This window comes from Castor canadensis, chromosome 14 (genome assembly GCF_047511655.1).
Source record: "Castor canadensis chromosome 14, mCasCan1.hap1v2, whole genome shotgun sequence".
Lineage (NCBI taxonomy): Eukaryota > Metazoa > Chordata > Mammalia > Rodentia > Castoridae > Castor > Castor canadensis.
Genome location: NC_133399.1, coordinates 78,048,582 through 78,067,717, shown reverse-complemented (window position 1 = coordinate 78,067,717; position 19,136 = coordinate 78,048,582). Strand labels below are relative to the sequence as shown.

At 34.9% G+C, this 19,136-nt stretch overlaps 1 protein-coding gene across 4 annotated transcripts in view; it reads right to left on the bottom strand.

The window, feature by feature from the left end:
- Positions 1-3,627: 3,627 nt before the first annotated feature.
- Positions 3,628-19,136, bottom strand: part of Cfap97 (cilia and flagella associated protein 97) — a 33,318-nt gene continuing 17,809 nt past the window's right edge. For all 4 annotated transcript variants that reach the window (XM_020161547.2, XM_020161548.2, XM_074054860.1 and 1 more), the window contains 3 exons: positions 17,169-17,434; positions 7,740-7,890; positions 3,628-6,755 (listed from right to left, as the gene is read on the bottom strand). In XM_020161547.2, the coding sequence (XP_020017136.2) occupies positions 6,628-6,755; positions 7,740-7,890; positions 17,169-17,434 (545 nt within the window). In that variant the 3' untranslated portion in view covers positions 3,628-6,627. The remainder of the gene's footprint in view (positions 6,756-7,739; positions 7,891-17,168; positions 17,435-19,136) is intronic.

The window sequence follows — 19,136 nt, the reverse complement described above, 5'->3', positions numbered from 1 at the left end:
TTAATTCCTCTTTTCTGCTCCTCCCGAATAGCAGACTATCATCAATTCATGGTTTTATGCTTTCTCACTGAAGAAAAAAAAAGTAACATTGCCTTGGTGGCAACTGAAGTCAAGAGGCAGCTTGGGAAAAACAGTGACTTCGATTTTAGATAAAACTCTGAAGTAATAATAAAAAATATCCAGGAGGGGTCCTAAAGGTAAAGGACTATGTAAAGAACACAACACTAGAGGCAGAAATCTGGAAACTATTGTAAATACAGCATTTTGAAAGTAAGCAAGTATTCAGAATCAGTAAAATAAGACAAAACCAAGAGATACAAGTATGGTGGTACACCTCTTTAATCCCAGGAGATGGGAGGATTGTGAGTTTGAGGCCAGCCTGAGCTACCTCAAAACAAAACAAAAACAGATGATTGAGACCCTTGAGGAAGAGTCAGTGTTAGGGGTTCAAAAGACAGATGCCTGTAGAAGTCATCAAAGGCAAAAGTCAGAGAATGAAGGATTGAGGTAATCTATGTGTCATCCAAGTAAAGTAGAGGATTATTTCAAAGAGGGTCAACAATGCAGCAGAAAGGCCAAAACATAATGCAAAGGAGAGGAAAAAAAGGGGTTTGGGATGTGGCTAAGAGGGAGCCTTTGGTGATCTGGACAGATTCAGTCTGGCAGCAATGAGGTACGCATGCCATGGTTTATTTTTTTTCATTTCTTTGGTGGTACTGGAGTTTGAACTCAGGGCCTCACACATGTTAGGCAGGCGCTCTACCATTTCAGTCCTATGCCAGGGTTTTTAAGAGGTTATGCATATAAATGTGAAAAGTAAAATTTCTAGCCAGTAATAGAGACAGACTATCATGCAGCCCAGGCTATCCTGGAACTTGTTATGAACCCCAAGCTGTTTCTCACGATCCTCCTGCCTCAGGATTTTAGGCATGTACCACCACACCAAGCTACAGTAGATCATCTTCATACCCTTGGGTAAAAGGAAATTTTTATAAAATCCATCATTTAAAGAATACTAACCATAAAAAAAGATTGAGTTTGCTGGGAGCCAGTGGCTCACACCTGTAATCCTAGCTACTCAGGAGGCAGAGATCAGGAGGATCACAGTTCGAAGCCAGCCCAGGCAAATAGTTCGTGAGACCCTATCTCAAAAAAACCCATCACAAAAAAGGGCTGGTGGAGTGGATCAAGGTGTAGGCCTGAGTTCAAACCCCAGTACCATAAAAAAAAAAGAAAGAAATTTCTTCACAGATACTATTTATAGTGAAGTGGCAAGCCAAACTAAAAGTATTTGTACCACAATTGATGCAGGGATTGTATTAGACCCAAAACATGACTTCTCCTACAAATCAGTAACAAACTGACCCAACAGAAAACCAAGCAAGAAACTTGAAGCATTCATAGAAGATACCCCAGCAGCCAATAAACATGAAAAGTGTTTCATTTAGTCAGAGTAGGCAATTAAAAATCAAAATAAGATATATTAGCCCAAATTAAAATTTCAAAAAGGACTGAGAATATCGGTGAGGCTATGAAACAATGGGACTTAACATACTTATGTGGAAGAGCAAATTTGTACATTGGTCAGACAACTGCAAATTACCTGCTAAAACACATCAACTCCAACTAGAACGCCCACAAAAGTCAACCCACCCCAAATGCCCATCAGTCACCGAATGGGTAAGTAAATTATGGTAGTCAAGCACTTGCATACTATACAGAATAAAACCAAATGAGCTATGGTGACATGCAAACATCATCAAAGAATCTCCCAAGCATAGATATGCTGGGGGAAAAAAAAGCCATACTCAGAATACAATTCCATTGACAGCAAACTCAAAGAGGTGAAAGTAGTATTAAAGTTGAAAGAGTAAAGCCAGGGGCAGAGGCTCATGATTATAATCCTAGCTATTCAGGAGGCAGAGATTAAGATTGCAGTTCTAGGCTAGCGAGGGAAAAGTTCATGTGACCCCACCTCAGACCCCATATCCTGCAGTATAAGCTTATCATCCCAGCTATTCCAGGAAGCACAAATAGCGCTGTGGCCCAGGTTGCCTTGTTATAAAGTGAGACCCTATCTCAAAAATAACTAAAGCAAAAAAGGGGTGGTGGTACGGCTCAAGGAATAGAGCACCTAACAAGTACAAGGCCTGAGTTTAACCCCCAATATTGCCACAAGAAAAAATTGTGAGCAGAGAAAGAGGTTAAAAACTAGAAGGAGCTCCAAGGTATCCTGTGAACTGTGGCAATATTCTAATTCTTGATCGAGGTAGTAGTTACACAGGTGTCTATTTTTTGGTAACTTGAGTTAGACATTTACATGTATATTTTGCACTCGTTTTGTATTTCTGTAATACTTTGATAGTTAACTCCCCAAATCCATGTTATATTGTGGATATTCACCTAAAGATCAAGTCTCATTCTCATTTTCAAATATATAAAATGCAATCTTCTCACTGCATGGTAGAATTAGGTTTTTCTGCTTAGTATAGGTAACTCAATAGGAAGCAGATACTCTTACTTAATACTTGCTTTCTTAATATACTTACTTGAAATTCTGGATATTTGTACATGAAACTGATTCTCAGAAAGAAGTCAAGAAAAACAAGGTATATTCCAAACTTGAAGATAAGCTATAATTCCAAAATTTTACAAAATAAACACGTTTTCTTTTGATGAAGATTATCATTGTGATGTCATTTTTTTAGGAATTTAGAGCCATAATTTTTCATGTTTTTTGGTGACTTGTATTTACTCTGATAATAGCAGATGGGAAATTAGATTCATATGAAAACCTGTTTTATTACAGTAAATGACAGGTTATCACCTGAGTTTTATTCTGTAAAGCAGAATGCCAAAACATCACCTAGAATAAAAAGTGCCACTTACCCGAACTTACCAATGGAGTTTGAAAGAGGCACAGAACATTGAGGCTCTGTCATGTTGGCTCCAGAAATGTCTCCAAGTGGATTTAAAAAACCATCACCAGAATTTAAAAATCACTAAGCACTAAGGATGCTTTAACTTTGTAGTTGACAGCTTAGATAGCAGGCATTATTTTTTATTTAAATTGTCATAAAAAAACCTCTTAAACTGGTGTTTTAGCACCAAGTTTTAAAAAGAGTGTGTATGGCTCCTGGCATATACCAGGAGCAATAGGAAAATTCTGATGTGCATGGTTACTTTTTGAAAAGCACTCCACCTGGCAAGGGATATGGCTCTGTGCTAAGAATGCTTGCCTAGCATGTGCAAGGCCCTGGGAATGATCCCGAGTACCTCAAAACAACAACATAACTCTCCTTCAAGCTCTAGAATAATGTCCAGTGGGCTGGAGGAGTGGCTCGAGTGGTACAGCGTATGCCTAGCAAGTGTTAGCCCTGAGTTCTAACCCCAGTACTGCCAAAAAGTAATATTAACTGTATTGTGGCACTGTAACAATTTTACAGTACCAATTAGATGATGCAATTAAAGAAATGTTAAGGAATGTCATTTTGAACAATCTCTTTCCCACAGAAATGTAATATTTTCAAAAATATAAAAAACTCTCCCCCTAACTTCATTTCAATTCTTAGTCTTCTAAGGCACACAGAAGTTATTATTCTATTTTTTAAAAAAATGAACAAGTCATGGGACCAAAATTCAGTTTTCTTTTTATTTCTTTCTTCACTAGGCCAAGCTAGTTCTTTATGCCTAAAACACATTACAATGGACTAGAAAAGTTTAAACAGATGGTTTTCAAGTTTCTTACTAATCTTTATCCATGGAAATAAATTAGCCATTAGCATCAAGCACATTTTAAAAGATGATACACAATCACTTAAAGGTTAAGACTTTGGCATTTAGGATATTAAACTTTTGATGAGTTATTAAACTCACATATTCAACTTTGTGCTGGTCTTAATACTTTTCACAGTTGTAGTACCTGAATGTGAAGATGAGAAGCACACAGTCACACCTATCATGTCACCTTTGTAAAGCTGTCTAGATGTCCATTTTGGACACTTCGGGCAACGGCTTGTCAGAACGACTACATGACACTCACTACATTCAGAAGCAAACCAGAAAACTTTATTTAAAATAGTAACTAAGAAAGAGTTTTTCATGTAGATTGAAAAGGAGGCAGGCGAAGTATGAGATAATAGCTACCCCTTAAGAAATAATTTTAACAGCTTAAAATCTTTCACAGAAACTTACTAAAAAAGGAGGCAACAACAGTTTAACATTTGACAGAAATTAAATAATTCTTAGTAAGAATCTGGTCAAATAACTAAACTTCAGATCAGTATACTTTCTAATTATAGATATAAATCTTCGAAGTATGTATATTATATACAAATCAACCACATAGAAGTGTTATATTCTTCATTTTTTATGTTCTTGAAAATGAAGAGCACTGTACTTATGATTTGCATTAAAAAATGCTCCTTAAGCCTAATAATTTCAAAGGACCATGACTTCTATCAGAGAATACCATGTTTCTGATTCCTATCCATCTACTTATATTCATCATATATAAGCTACCATGACAACAAAACTATAAATTCTGTTTAAAAGACTGTTTCTTTTCTGAAGTTTTACTTCAAGTTGAATCTCTGTTATTAGTAATACTTAAGACAAACTTCTCCTTTCAAAGCAGTCAAAACTAAGGGCATTAAATCAGTATCTAAAACCAAAGTACAGTTTTATCTATGAAACTATATGTTGTATCCTGACTCCTGGCAACACAGACCATATAAAATGTACTCAGAGACTAACACAATTATGAGCATACCAGTTTTATGTATGTATTTTTTTTGCCTCAACAAAAATTCTTTTTAGAATTTTAACTGACTAACTTACAATTAGGCAAGTGTCCAAAAGTTGAGATTTTAAATTCAGCATTATCTTATTTCTCCTTAAAGATACATTGCTACACAAACACTAAAAGTACAATAAATTAAAAACAAGATAAAACAAAATAAAACCTTGGTTTAGTATGGCTAAAGTTCATAAGTAAAGCAGGTATAAAAACTTGTTCACCAGAACAAATCATAAAGTACACAGACGAATATCATAGCCCAAAGAGAGAAGCAGGAAAACCTCAGAGCCAGGGTGTGTTCTCATGATTTTTTAAACTCCACTGTTCCCATGCTTTACTGCCCCATCCTAAACGAAATCTATGAATACACAAAGATCAAGAAATTGTAAATTGATGCTTAGTAAAATGTAGTATGCCTTCCTGCTAAAGGTGCTAAGGAAAGCAGTATACATATACTATAGAGCTTGAGCATGGAAAAATAAAAAACAAATCTTACTGTGGCTAGAGAAAATTTAAAAAAATGAAGATTTGTCACTGACTATGAAAACTTTTCTATACATTCTAAGGATACACTGGCAAGACCAGTAATGAATAGCTGTGATAACTATGATACGTTTCATTGGTGGTAACATTTTGTTCTATGAAGTAAGACTAAAAATTGACAGAAAAAAATTCTAATTTCAAAAGTCAACTGTAGTAAACTAGGAATCCCATCAAGATTACTAGACCTTTAAATGTGAGACTGGTAAAAACTATGTATCGAGGATTCAATCAAATGAAACTAAAACAAGAAAATCTGCTAACATTTAAAGCAGTAGCTTCAACCAATATGCAATTTATTTTTCCTATTGTTCATACCTTGCTGGTCTTTATCAGATCCTATGGACAACAGCAGTTATTTCTGCAGCATTCTTTTCTTGTTCTAAACCTTCTCTCAATACAATAAACACCACATCTCAGCACAACAATGCTAACAGTATTACTTAAAATACTGTTCTCATACACCTCAGATCTGCTTCTTGGCTCTTTGAATTTGTGGTACTATTTACTGATTCAACATGTACTTGTTTCTGCTTCTATGCAACTGATTCTTATCTGTGAACAAACTTGCTGCAGGCGGGACACCGCAACTCTAAAGCTCACCTTCTTCTTTCCTTTCCTCAGAAACATTAATATACTTTACTTGAATGTATAAAAACACAAAAGAACCTCTAAGTTGACTTTGAAATGGTTTGGAATGGCTGATCAAAATTTTGAAACCTAACTCTTACACAGACCTACTAGACTCCTCTGGTGAATTATAAGGACTGCCCTATACAAGATGCTCTCATCAAATCTAAATCAGAAAACAAATTTCAAGATCTGTTTCACAGTAAGAAGTGTAGCACTCATACAATCAAATTACTCACACCACTCACTTTTTGTTTGAAAGCAAATAGAGAACAAAGTCAAATTTAGGAGGTGAGCTTACAGCTTAAAGCTTACAAGAAATGAAAATAAGGAGAAGCAGACAGCATTTTGGGCTCAGCATGCAATGGTACTATTACTACTGTGGCAGCATGACAAATGAGTCAATTTCTATGAGAAAATATACATGCATACAACTATTTCTCTATTAAATACATGTATCTCACAAAAATACATCATCATAGGAAACACTGATTTTGTATTAAATTGTCTTTTGACAACAATTTTGCACTGAGTAATAAATTATAGCTGTTGTATAAATGGCTAAAAAAGTATTACAGATGTTTACACAGAGAATTACAGCAACATACAAGAGCACATCAGTAAAACTTGGATGAACAATGCACAGAGTAAAAACAGGTTTATAACCAAGCAGTGCGGACATTAGGGGGTTTAGGTCTTGGCAGCAAGCCACTGGATGTGTCAAAAACTGATCGCTCAGTTTTACAACTGAGACCGCTGGTAGCACTGGATGTCCTAGAAGCTCCTCCTGAAAAATACACAAAGAAGAAATCATTTCAATCCTAATTTGAAGTCCAGACTAATTTTTCTTTCTAATTATCCCACCTGTGTCTAATACTCTAATACAATGACTCTCACCAGGAATGCACTTTACAATTTCCATGGAACTTAAAAGCTGGTTAAAAAAAACACAAAACTTTGCATAACCATTTTATATTTATCTGACAAATAATTCATTATATTCAAGGCACAATACTAAATATGGGTTATTGGAACAAGAGCCTATCTTAGTCACTACAGTAAGGAAGCAATGTTTGTGAAATGAATAAATACAATTGCCAGTTATTGAAATGTTTAATATTGACTGTGTACTGAGAAGCTGTGGCACCCTAAATGATTCCAACTTTCTTCTATTTTTTTATATGGTTTAGAATGCACACATGAAGTAATAGCATCAACTTTTGTGACGAACATGCTTGGCCTTTCTAGATACTATGTACCCTGGTATTAGACAGTCATTGCAATCCTATATTCTATGGGGTACACAACTGGCTAGGTACAGAACTGATCACATATCAAACATTAAAAAGCGTTAGGTCTGTTGACACTTCAGTTTGCTAATTTTTGTTTGTTATCCAATGAGGCAGAAAGAGCACATACAGGGGCTAGAAGACATTAGCAATAATTTATAATTGGCAGAATGTTTCAGCAACCTTCCAACATCAGAGCTACTCATTTTCTTCCTTTAATAAACATACTGAAGTTAAATCTCTCCTCCATTACCTAAGAAAATACTGATATTTTCAGTTGTTTTAACTTTTGTTTTCCTTCCTATGCTGCTGTTTCAAACTGTATATGAAACCTGACATTAAGTGAACTACTACAAGTAAAACAAGTCAGTGAAAAACAGTAAAATGCACTCCAGAAGTTAACGGTTTAAAACTCTATCATAAGAATGTAAGTTTCATTAAAAAAACACAAACAAATACAAAATAGTTTTGCATATTCTTACTTAGCGGGCTGTACTGGCTAAGAGTAGACTTCACTCGTCTTGAGGAAGGCACTGGGTTGAGATAGCCCATGTTGCGATGGTAATCTGTCAGCTGTTCTGAGCGCTTCATACCAACTGTTGGTTTCACAGCTTCAAGCCTCTTCAATAAAGCCTTCATTAAAAAGTTTAAAAGTCAATGGTACACAAATAATAAGTTTTAAAAAATGCAAATACTTTCTAAAACCTGAAATTCATTAAAGTGGAAAAGACTTTAAGTCACTCTTAGCATATTATGTGCATGAAATTATTTCAAACAACTTAGTATGGCTTGGATATAAAGTGTCTCTCCAAAACACTTAAGTGTTGATGGCTTGGTCTCCAGCTGGTGGTACTTTTGGAAAGTGAGTGCTTCATAAGGGCTCTGATCTCATGGGTGAACTAATCCACAGATGGATTCATAATTGAATGGATTATTGGGAGGTGGGAGGAACTATAGAGGTGGAGTTTAGTTGGAGGAACTAGGTCACTGCAGACATGCTTTTGAAGGGTCTTTTTGTTCTGGCAGTACTGGGATTTGAACTCAGGGCTTCACACTTCAATGCAGGGGCTGTACCACTTGAGCCATGCCTCCATCCATTTTTGCTTTGGTTGTTTTACAGATGGGATTTTGCTTTTCTCTCAGGCCAGCCTAGCCCACCATCTTCCTATTTTAAGCTTACTGCCATTGCTGGGTGCATGTTACTGCACCTAGCTTTTTCCCTTGAGATGGGTAGGGAAAATTTTTTTGCCCAGGCTGGCCTAGAACAACAATGATCCCAATTTTAGCCTCCGTAATAGTTAGGATGACAGGTGTCACCACTGTGCCCAGTGATGAGGTCTCAGGAACTCTCTGCCAGGGAACTTGTAGCCCCCTGATGTCAGCCTCCCAAATAGCTAGTGTGTAAGTGTGAGCCACTAAGCCAGCTGACTGGCTTGTCTTTTCCCTGACCCCTTTCTCTGCTTCCTGGCAATCCTGTGGGCAGCTTTCTCAGACATGCCCTTCTGCCATGATGTTTCTGCCTTGCCAGAGGCAATGGAGCCAGCTGACCATGGACTGAAAACTTGAGCCAAAATAAATCTTTCCTCCCTTACATTGTTTCAGCTATTTTGTCACAGCAATGAAAAGCTAATGAAACACAACTCAATTACGGGCATTATCTCTCATGTTAGGTTAGTCTTAGGAAAGGTGCTGTAAGTTGAAATACAGTTAACTTGATCTTCTCATAGAAATAGCATAATAGGAGTTGTAATACTAGCAGTCCACAAACATCTAAGCTACTCCAAGTTCTACCTGTATACACTACAGACAGTAACTTTTAACCTGCTTCCTTTGCAGTGGTGTCCCAGACTCCTAGGACACTGAGGAAAGGCTAAGTGAGCTAGGTTTTTCATACTTTCTGCTTTATATACTGAAGATTCTCAATAAAATGACTTTGGAAAAAAGGGATTTTTTTGCTGTTAAGAAGTTAGAAAACCAATTATTAAGCAATATAAACCTCTTGAAAGGATATATAAACCAACAGGCCAAGGCAACTTAGCATCGGATAACACTTGATATTTTCCTTTACAAGATTGGGAAGAGTCTAATGTATAATGTTCCTAATTTTATTTTTAATTCTTTCTTAAATCAAAAAGTGAGAGTTTCCTTTGTTGGATTTTCACGGGCATCTTTGAGAAACAAATAGTTAAGCAGATTAAATGGCTTCAGGGACTGATCCACAGCTCCATTTTATTACTTTCTCTATTGACTTAAAATGTTCTCTGAGACAAGCTCATCTTTACAACCAAAAATCATCCTCATAAATTCAGTCATATGACAAGTTTTCTCTAACCTTTTGTCTTTCTTCCTTTTTTGTGCTACAGTACACATAACATTTACCAATTTGAACATTTTAAGTATGCAGTTCAGTGGCATTTAGTTGATTCACACTGCTGTGAACCATCTGCACCATGACCCAAACTTGATCTCAACTTAGTGTTTTGCTCTTATCAATTTCTTGCCTTTCATTCTACTACCAGCATTGTGGATATTTCTAAGCAATTCCAAAGAAGGGATAGATGGTGGTAAAATAAGATAAAATATTGAGGGGAAGAAGAGAGAGAAGAGGCTGGGTGGAGTGGCTCAAGCCGGTAATCTTAGCTACTCAGGAGGTGGACAACAGGAGGATATCCTCAGCAAAACATCTGAGAGCCCCCCATCTCAACCAATGGGTTGGGCTGATGGCACATGCCTGTTACCCCAGCTATGCAGGGAAGCACAAGTAGGAAGACTGTGGTCTCGGCCAACTCAGTCATAAAGCAAGACCTTATCTCAAAAATTACCAACAAAAAAAGGGCTGGTGGAGCAAAAACTAACCAAAACAAACAAAAAACTAGGAGAGCTTCACTGCCTATCAGTCTTCTGCACACAATGCCCTTTCTTTTAGCATTCAAAAGTAACTCGTTAGTGAAATCTTACCCAACTAGACAGAGTTAGTGGTTCTCTTTGCTGAGCTGAGAGTTATAATTTGCACATAGTTTCACCTGACTGACTATAAAGTCTAGTCTTTATATCATAACACACCATCTTTCTTTGTAGACAGAGGAGCTGTAAAATAAAATGTAGGTGCCAAAACTCTTAAAAATGACCTTCCTTATCTGCAGTTTATAATTATATAAGAAATCTGCTAGTGTCATATGTTCAGTACTTTTTTATTGGGCTGAGCTACATTTCCTATTTTCTCTGATTAACTACTCATTGAGCTGTACAGGACAGAAATCTTCATATTTTCAGTTACCCACTGATTTTTTTGTTGGTAGTAGTGGCAATGCTTTCTAATTTCCTAAACTGTATTTATTTGATTGAGCATACAGATTTCTTTTTTAAATTTAAGGAAAACTGTCATGTTAATCATGAGATAAAAAAATACTACAGTAATATGATCAAAATAAATTTTGAGAAAATGTTCCAGTAAGGCCAAAAAAACTTAATTCTGAAGTCTATATGTAAATTATGTAGAGACTTAAGAGAGAAATGATTCAAGTGAATTGTACAAATCACATGGAGGCATACCAGGTGTGCACCTGGGTGTCAGGTGAATACAGTAAGCTAAGCAAAAGCTAAAGGAACAATCTGAAAAACAGCCAGAAATAGTTCTTGCTTATAAAAACAACATCAAAATATGAAGTACTGACTTCAGTGTAAACCCTAAAATCAAAAGCTATACATTTTAATTTAGTCATCAATTTAGAACTCCTAGGTAAAACTCAAAAATGGTAGTTCAAAATGCTGTAATAATTTAAGAGACTGATTTTTTTAAAAAGTAAGCTATCTAGTCAGAAAGACTTAGAAGGGTGGGTGGAGGGAGAAATAGAGGAAGGCGGATGACCAGGTACAAAATACAGTTTAAACAGAAGGAATAAGTTCGAGTATTCTATGGCACAACAGTGACTATCATTTGAAAAATTTATTACATATTTTATAAAGAACTAGAAGACAGGAGTTTATAGGCTAAGAAGTGCTTAAGGAGACGGAAGTGCTAGTTACCCTAATTACACAATGTATATATGTATTGAATTATCACACCCCACTGTTAATTATTACACATTGTACACAGGAATTATCACACCCCACTACCAAACCCATAGATATGTACAATTATTACATGCCAATTAAAAAAAAAAGACCTAGGATTATATCCAAGCTCAGCTACTGGCTGTGTTTTTTTGGTCAAATTATTCAAAAGGGATATTAACAATGAAATAACCTGTCATTTTTAGTAATAAGCAAGATAATACATACAAAGTGCTCACTAATGCCTGACATCTAGTAAACATTTTGCTATTATTAATAATGCTTGTATTATTTTCTAGTTTGACATGTAATATCTTCCCAGCTAAGCCACAAACTACATGACAATTAGAGTAGTATTTTACATTTTTCTTATATTCTTTCCACTGTCTTAAACAGTTAATGACAGACATTTTGTTTAATGGGTTGAAAAATCCTAAGAATGCCACTCAAATCAGATTCTAATAATTTCAAAATAGTTTATCCAAAAATATTTGGGGAATTATATTTTTAAAAATTATATGTGTGTGTGTGTGTGTGTGTGTGTGTGTGTGTGTATATATATATATATATATAGAAGGCAAACAACTTGATGCTTTGCTATACATACACATTGTGAAATGATCAGCATAAACTAGTCCTCCTATCTATTATCTCTCATAGTTGCCATGTCTTTGAGTGTGTGAAAACACTTAAGATCTACCCCCTTGGCAAATTTCAAGAATGCAAGATACAGTTCAGTCAGGCAAGATGAATTAATGACTACAGTTAATAATGCTGGCTTTATATACTTTTCCAAATATTTCTTTTACATCCAGAAGTGTCACTCTTTTTGGAAAGAAAAGTAACCTACCCAGAATCCTGCCCATCTTCTGATGTGGAAAGAGTTAAACAAATGAAAGAAGAAATATGTTAATGAGTTCTGTAGCTGTTACCAGAGAGAAATTGCTCTATCATTTCTAACATGAATCAAAGACCTTGTAAAGTAATTAAAAGCAACAAATATCCCAAACTCAGGAAAATCAAGACAATTGCGCCTCACATTTTTTCACAGCTGGAATCAATCTGAGTTATCTATCATTAGCTTCTATAATAGAAGTAGCTAATACTGGACAATAACTAGAAAGAAAGAAAATCAGATTAAATAAACTAAATTATTCAAGATTTCAGAATGAAGGTACTAGTTAAATAACAGATTAATATTCAAAGGAGGTATGAGCTTTGCTATAAATCTTCATCATTGTGACAATATATCACTCTCCCCTTCCTAAGATTACTCCTCTAGATTTTTCATTTGTTTTTAAGATCTGAATTTTTTTCAATTTATATATGTATTACTTTAAAATATAATAATAGGGGAAATCATTAATAGGAAAACTATGGTCTACTCTATTCTCTATTGATTTGTTTCTCTGGATTTAAAATTCACTATTTTATATATAATCAATATTTAAAAGTAAAATAAGAAAAATAATAAACTAAGTTCATATGTGCTCCAGGCTCTAATCCTGTTATGTTCTTGCAGGAATCTTACGTCATCACTAACTTTTTCAACTACTCCCCACTACTCCAAACCCATTCTTTCATACCCAAGGAAACTGACACACATTTGGAAGAATGAAGTAATCTCACTTCTTATTACAGAGTAAAATGAACCAGTACAGGTGTCCTTATTAACCACCTTTCCTGCTAAGATTATTCTTGTGCTCTTCCAGGAAAGCAGGATTTATATATTATGTTTAAATGAAGGTAAAGGAGATATAGTTTAACAATCTTTCAAAATTAATGAATTAAAAAATTAGCCACTTTTTTGGAAATAAAGTTCTAATACAACCGAGTCTACAGGAGCAAGCATGCCCTCTACTGGACAGAATTATCCTTTCTTTATTTGAGATTTTTTGTTTTGTTTTGGTGCTGGGGATTGAATCCAGGTCCTGCTGTATGGTAACATGTGCTGTCTATTTCCTTAATATTTGTTAAGATGCACCATCTAAATGTGGGGAATACAGTATCTGTCTACTGAAACAAATAACAAGGATCTTGAAATTTATGAGAAAGGCTAAAAGCATGCTTTTAAGCCTGGCACCAATGGCTCACACCTGTAATCCTAGCTATTCAGGAGGCAGAGATTAGGAACCACACAATTATTTGCCCCAAGCAAATAGTTAAAAAAAAAAAAAAAAAGATCACAAAAAGGGGCTGGTGGAGTAGCTCAAGCAGTAAAAGCATCTGCCTAGCAAGCGTGAGTCCCTGAGTTCAAATAAATAAATAAATAAATATATAAATCAATGGCTTAACAGAAGCAAACAGGAAATGTAATGAAAAAGTTTCATGTACAACACATAAAAATGTAGTTTTGAAGACAACTACAAAACCTTACTAAGATAGGTTGTAAGAAGACTTGGATAAATGGAAAGACTATTTCCCAGACTGGAAGGTAATATTTCAAGAGTATCAAACATTAACTCAGTTTCAATGAATGTCTACACTAAAATTTTTTTAAAAGAAAAAAAGAATCATCAGGAAGAATAAATGCAAAGGAAGGGCCAAGAGAAGTTGTGAGAAGGTATCAGATTAGCTTTATTTTGGTTTAAACAATGAAGATTTAACAAATCTAGATTAGTTTTCCTCAAGTAATACAATAAATGCTGTTTTGTAATAAATTATATCTGGGTTTTTTTTGAGAGGCCCTCGAGTTTGAACAAAATTATATCTATTTTCCAGTTTAGTTTGTTTGTTTTTGTTTGGGAAATAGGGTTCTCACTATGTAGCACAGGCAGACCTCAAACTCTTGATCCTCCTGCTTCAGCCTCTCAAGGACTGGAACTACAGGCATGAGTCAGCTCCTGTTTAGTTTTAAGTTACTTTTTGCACTTCTGTATCAGTTAGGTTTTTATTCCAGAGCTGCAATGTCCAATGCCACTAGGCACATGAGGCTACCAAGCACCTGAAATGTAGTTAATCCAAATTAAGATATGCTTTTTGTGTAAAATACACATTTTCCAAGGACTTTATAACAAAAAAAAGTAAAGTATCTTCTCACTAATATTATATTGATTAGATGTTGAAATGGCAAATATTTTGGATATATTTAGTTTAACAAAATACATCATTTTAAAAGTTTACATGCTTCTTTAAACTTTTTAATGTGATTACTGCAAAATTTAAAGTATGCATAACTCATTATGTTTCTACTGCTCTAGAGTATAACAAATAAGATCAAGTGGAGAAAATATTATTTACATATACCAATTATGAAGTATACAGAATAAAAATAAAATACTGGTAATCTTCCACTGTCAGTAAAATACCAACTGCACAACTGATCAGAGGGATACTAAAAGCTGTAAGCAGAAGTTGCCGACAGTTTTTGCCCTATCTATATTCAGAATAACCATTAGACATTAATGGCTTCAACTTTCAAAAATAAGTGCAGGCTCCTTAAAAACAAAGCTGGGCATGGTGGCCCATGCTGTGTTCCTCGTACTAAAGAGGATGGCAACTTTGAGGCCAGCCTGAATATATAAAGAGGTCCAGGCCATCCGGGGCTACATACTGAGATCCTGTCTCAAAACAAAACAAAGCATAAACAAAGGAAGCTAAACAGAGAATTACTATCCTAAGACCCAGCAATTCCACTCTTAGGTATGCATCCTGAATAGGTAATTTTATGCCAACGTTCACTGTAGCACTATCCACAATGGCCAAAAGGTAAAAACAATCCATGACTCCATCAACCAACATGATATAGATCAACAATAAAAGGAATGAAGTTCTGATGCATGCTACGTCATGGATTAACTTTGAAAACATTATACTAAGTGAAATGAACTAGACACAAAAGGACAAATATTGCATGATCACACTTACATGAAATATCTAAAATAACCAAATTCAAAGAAACAGAAAGTAGATTCAGTTTCAGGGGTTAAGGACAAGAGAATATTATACATTGCTTTCTGTACGAAGCAATGAAAGCAAATAGGTATAGTGATTATTATTGTACTTAACGCCACTAAAATGTACACTTAGAAAGTGGTAAGGGGCTCGGGACGTACCTCAGTGGTAGAGTACTGAGGTAGCATATGTAAGGCCCTGGGTTTGATTACAAATACTGCAACAACAAAAAAAAGTTAAAATGGCAAACTCTGTTACATATGTTTTACTACAACTTAAAAACAGCATACCAAAATACAATGAGCTGAATACTTAAAATGGGGAATGATACGTAAATTATATCTCTATGAACCTGTTTAAAAAAAAAAAAAGTAACCCAAGATAGATAAGCTAGATTTGAGTCAGAGTTCTGCTACCTGCTGGCTGTTTGACTTCGAGCAATCCCCTGTGTCTTACTCAGTTTCTCATTTCCCCCATACAATACTAGGTCATAAGGTTGCTATGAGGATTAAATGGACTAACATTTATAAAATAGGCATTATTTAATTGCTTATTAAAAAGCCTTCAGAGCAAACTGAGAGAGAGAAAACAAAGTAAACCCAAATGTTTGTGACATTTAATAAGAACACTAATAGGATCTGCAGAAAGTTACCATGTAGCTCATCAACCACCAGCCTCATTTCAATTTGCTCAACTTGTTACCTACTCCTGCCACATAAGCGTAACCCACGCTCTTGAAGGGTTTAAGATCACTACCCCAGCTCCACAACTCTCGGGAGGCTAGTGATGATACAAAGAAATTTGTAAGAGTTGTTGTAAGTTCAGGTATGTACATGGTTAAATAGGACCTTAGTGGTGATGAAACATACTGAGGATTAATATTGGAGACAGTCTTCGTAATTTTAACAGCTTTAAAAATTACTTTAGCTACCAATTTATGTGCTCATTAATGGTCTAACATTCAGATTTTTAAGAGATGACCTGAGGCTTGGGTCATGACTGAAGTGGTAGAGTGCTTGTCTAACAAGCATAAGGCCCTGAATTCAAACCCCAGTACTACCACCAAAAAAAAAGAAAGAAAAGACAAGACTACAGCCAACTCCTTGGGTAATTATTTAACCTTTTTAGGCCTCAGCTGTTGTTTTTTTAATCTATAAGGTATGGATTAAAAAAGTGACTACCTCAAAGAATTGTCAAGATTCAATAAGCTAATATTTGGAATATATTTAGAACAATAAATAGTTTCATTAAGAGCTCAGTAATTATCAACAATTACTCCGAACTGAATTTTATGAAGATATGCCATAATTGTATTAATACAATTAAATGTGAATTTTCAACAGTCCCCATACATGTTTTATATATTCAAGAAGGCTACCAAATTCAATCTATTCCAGATATATGTATTCTTTAAAAAAAATCAAGACTGGGGGCATGGCTCAAGTGGTAGAGTGCGGTTTAACCCAGCAAAAGCAAGGCCCTGAATTCAAACCCCAGTACTGCCAAAAATACATATATGATAATTTATACATTTTTTTCCACTCACTAGGCAGATGCTCAACTGCTTGAGCCACACAGCCAGTCAATATATTTTTTACATTTCTAGAGAAAATGAAGTGAAAGATTTAGCTAGAGACTGGATACTTCACAAGAGATACATGTGACCTTAGGATACTACTTCTTATACTTTTGTAGTGACTTAATTAACTAATCCAGTCAAATTATAGAGCTTTCAGTATTTTTCTTTAATGGTCTCCTTAATATACACTTTGCCAGATAAAAACACACATCATATCTTCCAGACTCAGCTCGTCACATAGTCAAGTCATACATATTTATACTTGACTGTAGGCAATTAAATTTGAAAAATTTGGCTGTTTACGTATCCTTAGGCTGTTTAGGTTGTACTTACAAATCAGTGCAGGTGTGCTTTCTTTGATGACTGAAAGGTATCAGTTACTTACCAAATTTTCTCTTTCAATCCTTTGTTGTTCCCTCTGTCTGTTGAGAGCACTATGATATAACTTAGGGGGATGACCAAGTGATCTTCCGGGAATACTTTTGCTTCCTGGTTTCTCAGCCTGTCTTGATAGTTCTTTCAAAAGCCTCTGATTTTCCCGATCAATCTGTCTCACCTCTTCTCTCGTGAAAGAGTAGTTTTTCCTAGGTACTACTGAAGGCTGCTCAATGTGATGTTTTTGTGGTCCCTTTTTATCTAATTGCAGAAAGGCTACAGAAGTGAACAAAAAAGTGAAAATGGCTAAATAAAGCAGCTTACGATGGCACATGCTTTCACTCTTTAAGAGATATAGATATATACATTAATTCATGAAAAGATGTGTATGAAATAATGCTAATAACTTATTTTGGAGGAAAAAAATCAGAGGTAGCTTAGAGTTTTATGCTGAGTTCCTAGTGATTCTTATGCAAGTATGATTTATGTTTTTTTTCCCCTATTTTGTTTCCCTATGGCAGTTTAATAGTTGCAGACTTTAGAAACCTCTGGGTTGAGTGTATTAATACAATAACATAGGTACAGGGTTTTTGTTTTGTTTTTTTAATGAAAGGGCATAGTTCAGCAACAACCAAGACTCCTAAGCAATCACTGTGGGAATCAACAGCAAAAACAAATTCAGAATATTCTGAAACTATCACCTCCACCTGAAAAAGACTTATGGGCTTTAATACTGTCATTAAAAACAAATACTTCTACTGTAAAGGTCAAGCATTCTGTTCTTTATTAAATACAAGCCAAAATAAACACATTATTTAAAAGGTATTTTTATAAATTTTTTTTTGGCAGTACAGAGGTTTGAACTCAGGGCCTCATGATTTTTAGGCAGTATAAAAGGTGTTTTAAACAAGGAAAATATTTTGATCACTATCATTATCAAATTAAATTCTGTGTATGTTAAGAGGGATTGAACCCAGGCTTGGGTATGCTAGCCAAGTGCTCTATCTACCAGCTGAGCCAGAGCCTCAAAGGAATTTTTAACAGGCTGAAGTTCTAAAATTTCCCTATTTTCAGTAAAGCACAATTATTACTAAACACTTGTGAAAAACTTCTAAAAAAGCAGAAATATACTGTAAGAGATTAACAGGCATATTTGTTTTATTTTTTATTTTATTGTATCTTTAAAAAACAACTTATTTTTACTTGACTATATGCTTTTTTTTTTTAACATGTTTAGCAACTTACTTTGCTACAGTTCAGTACTGTAAAAGGAAGAGGTATTTTTAACTGCCACTTAAAAATGGGTATGGTATAAAAAATTAGATCACTTGGGCAAGGCCAACAAGACAGTAATTCTACCTTCATATGTTTAAGCCTAAGACTGTCGAAGGTCAGAGAAAGTTAAAATAAAATAAAAGATTCACAGTAGCTTGTTCTTAGGAAAAATAAGGAAACTGATAGCTGATAATTTGTTGAAAACCACACTAAAAGAATGACAGAAACTGAATAAGAGCACACTCAGGAAGATACAAATGGAATGCACATGGCTTATCTTGCTTCCAAGACATACCTATTTTCTAGAATCTTAGTAAGGTTTTTAATTTAGCTATGTGTGAACCGCCTTAAAAACTAAAGTAAATTAAGCTATTTTTCCTGACAAGAAAAAAATTTTTTAAAAAGGCAATAGCAAAAGATTTACATAAGATACTTAACCTAATTCAGTCAAAAAAACCAGTAACAACAGTACTCCAACTGTCTCTGATAGAATATACATGAAGTGCTTATATACTGGTAGCAGGTAGTGTTACATTTTTCTAAAGTGGCCATCTGCTTTACTATATGCTTTGGTATAATGCTATCTACACACTGAAATTGGCAATATCAAATATACCAGTTTTTTCAACTGAGATCTTAAAAACATTTTAACTTAAACTTTCAGGTATACAGATATATTATATATATATACACATATATAAAT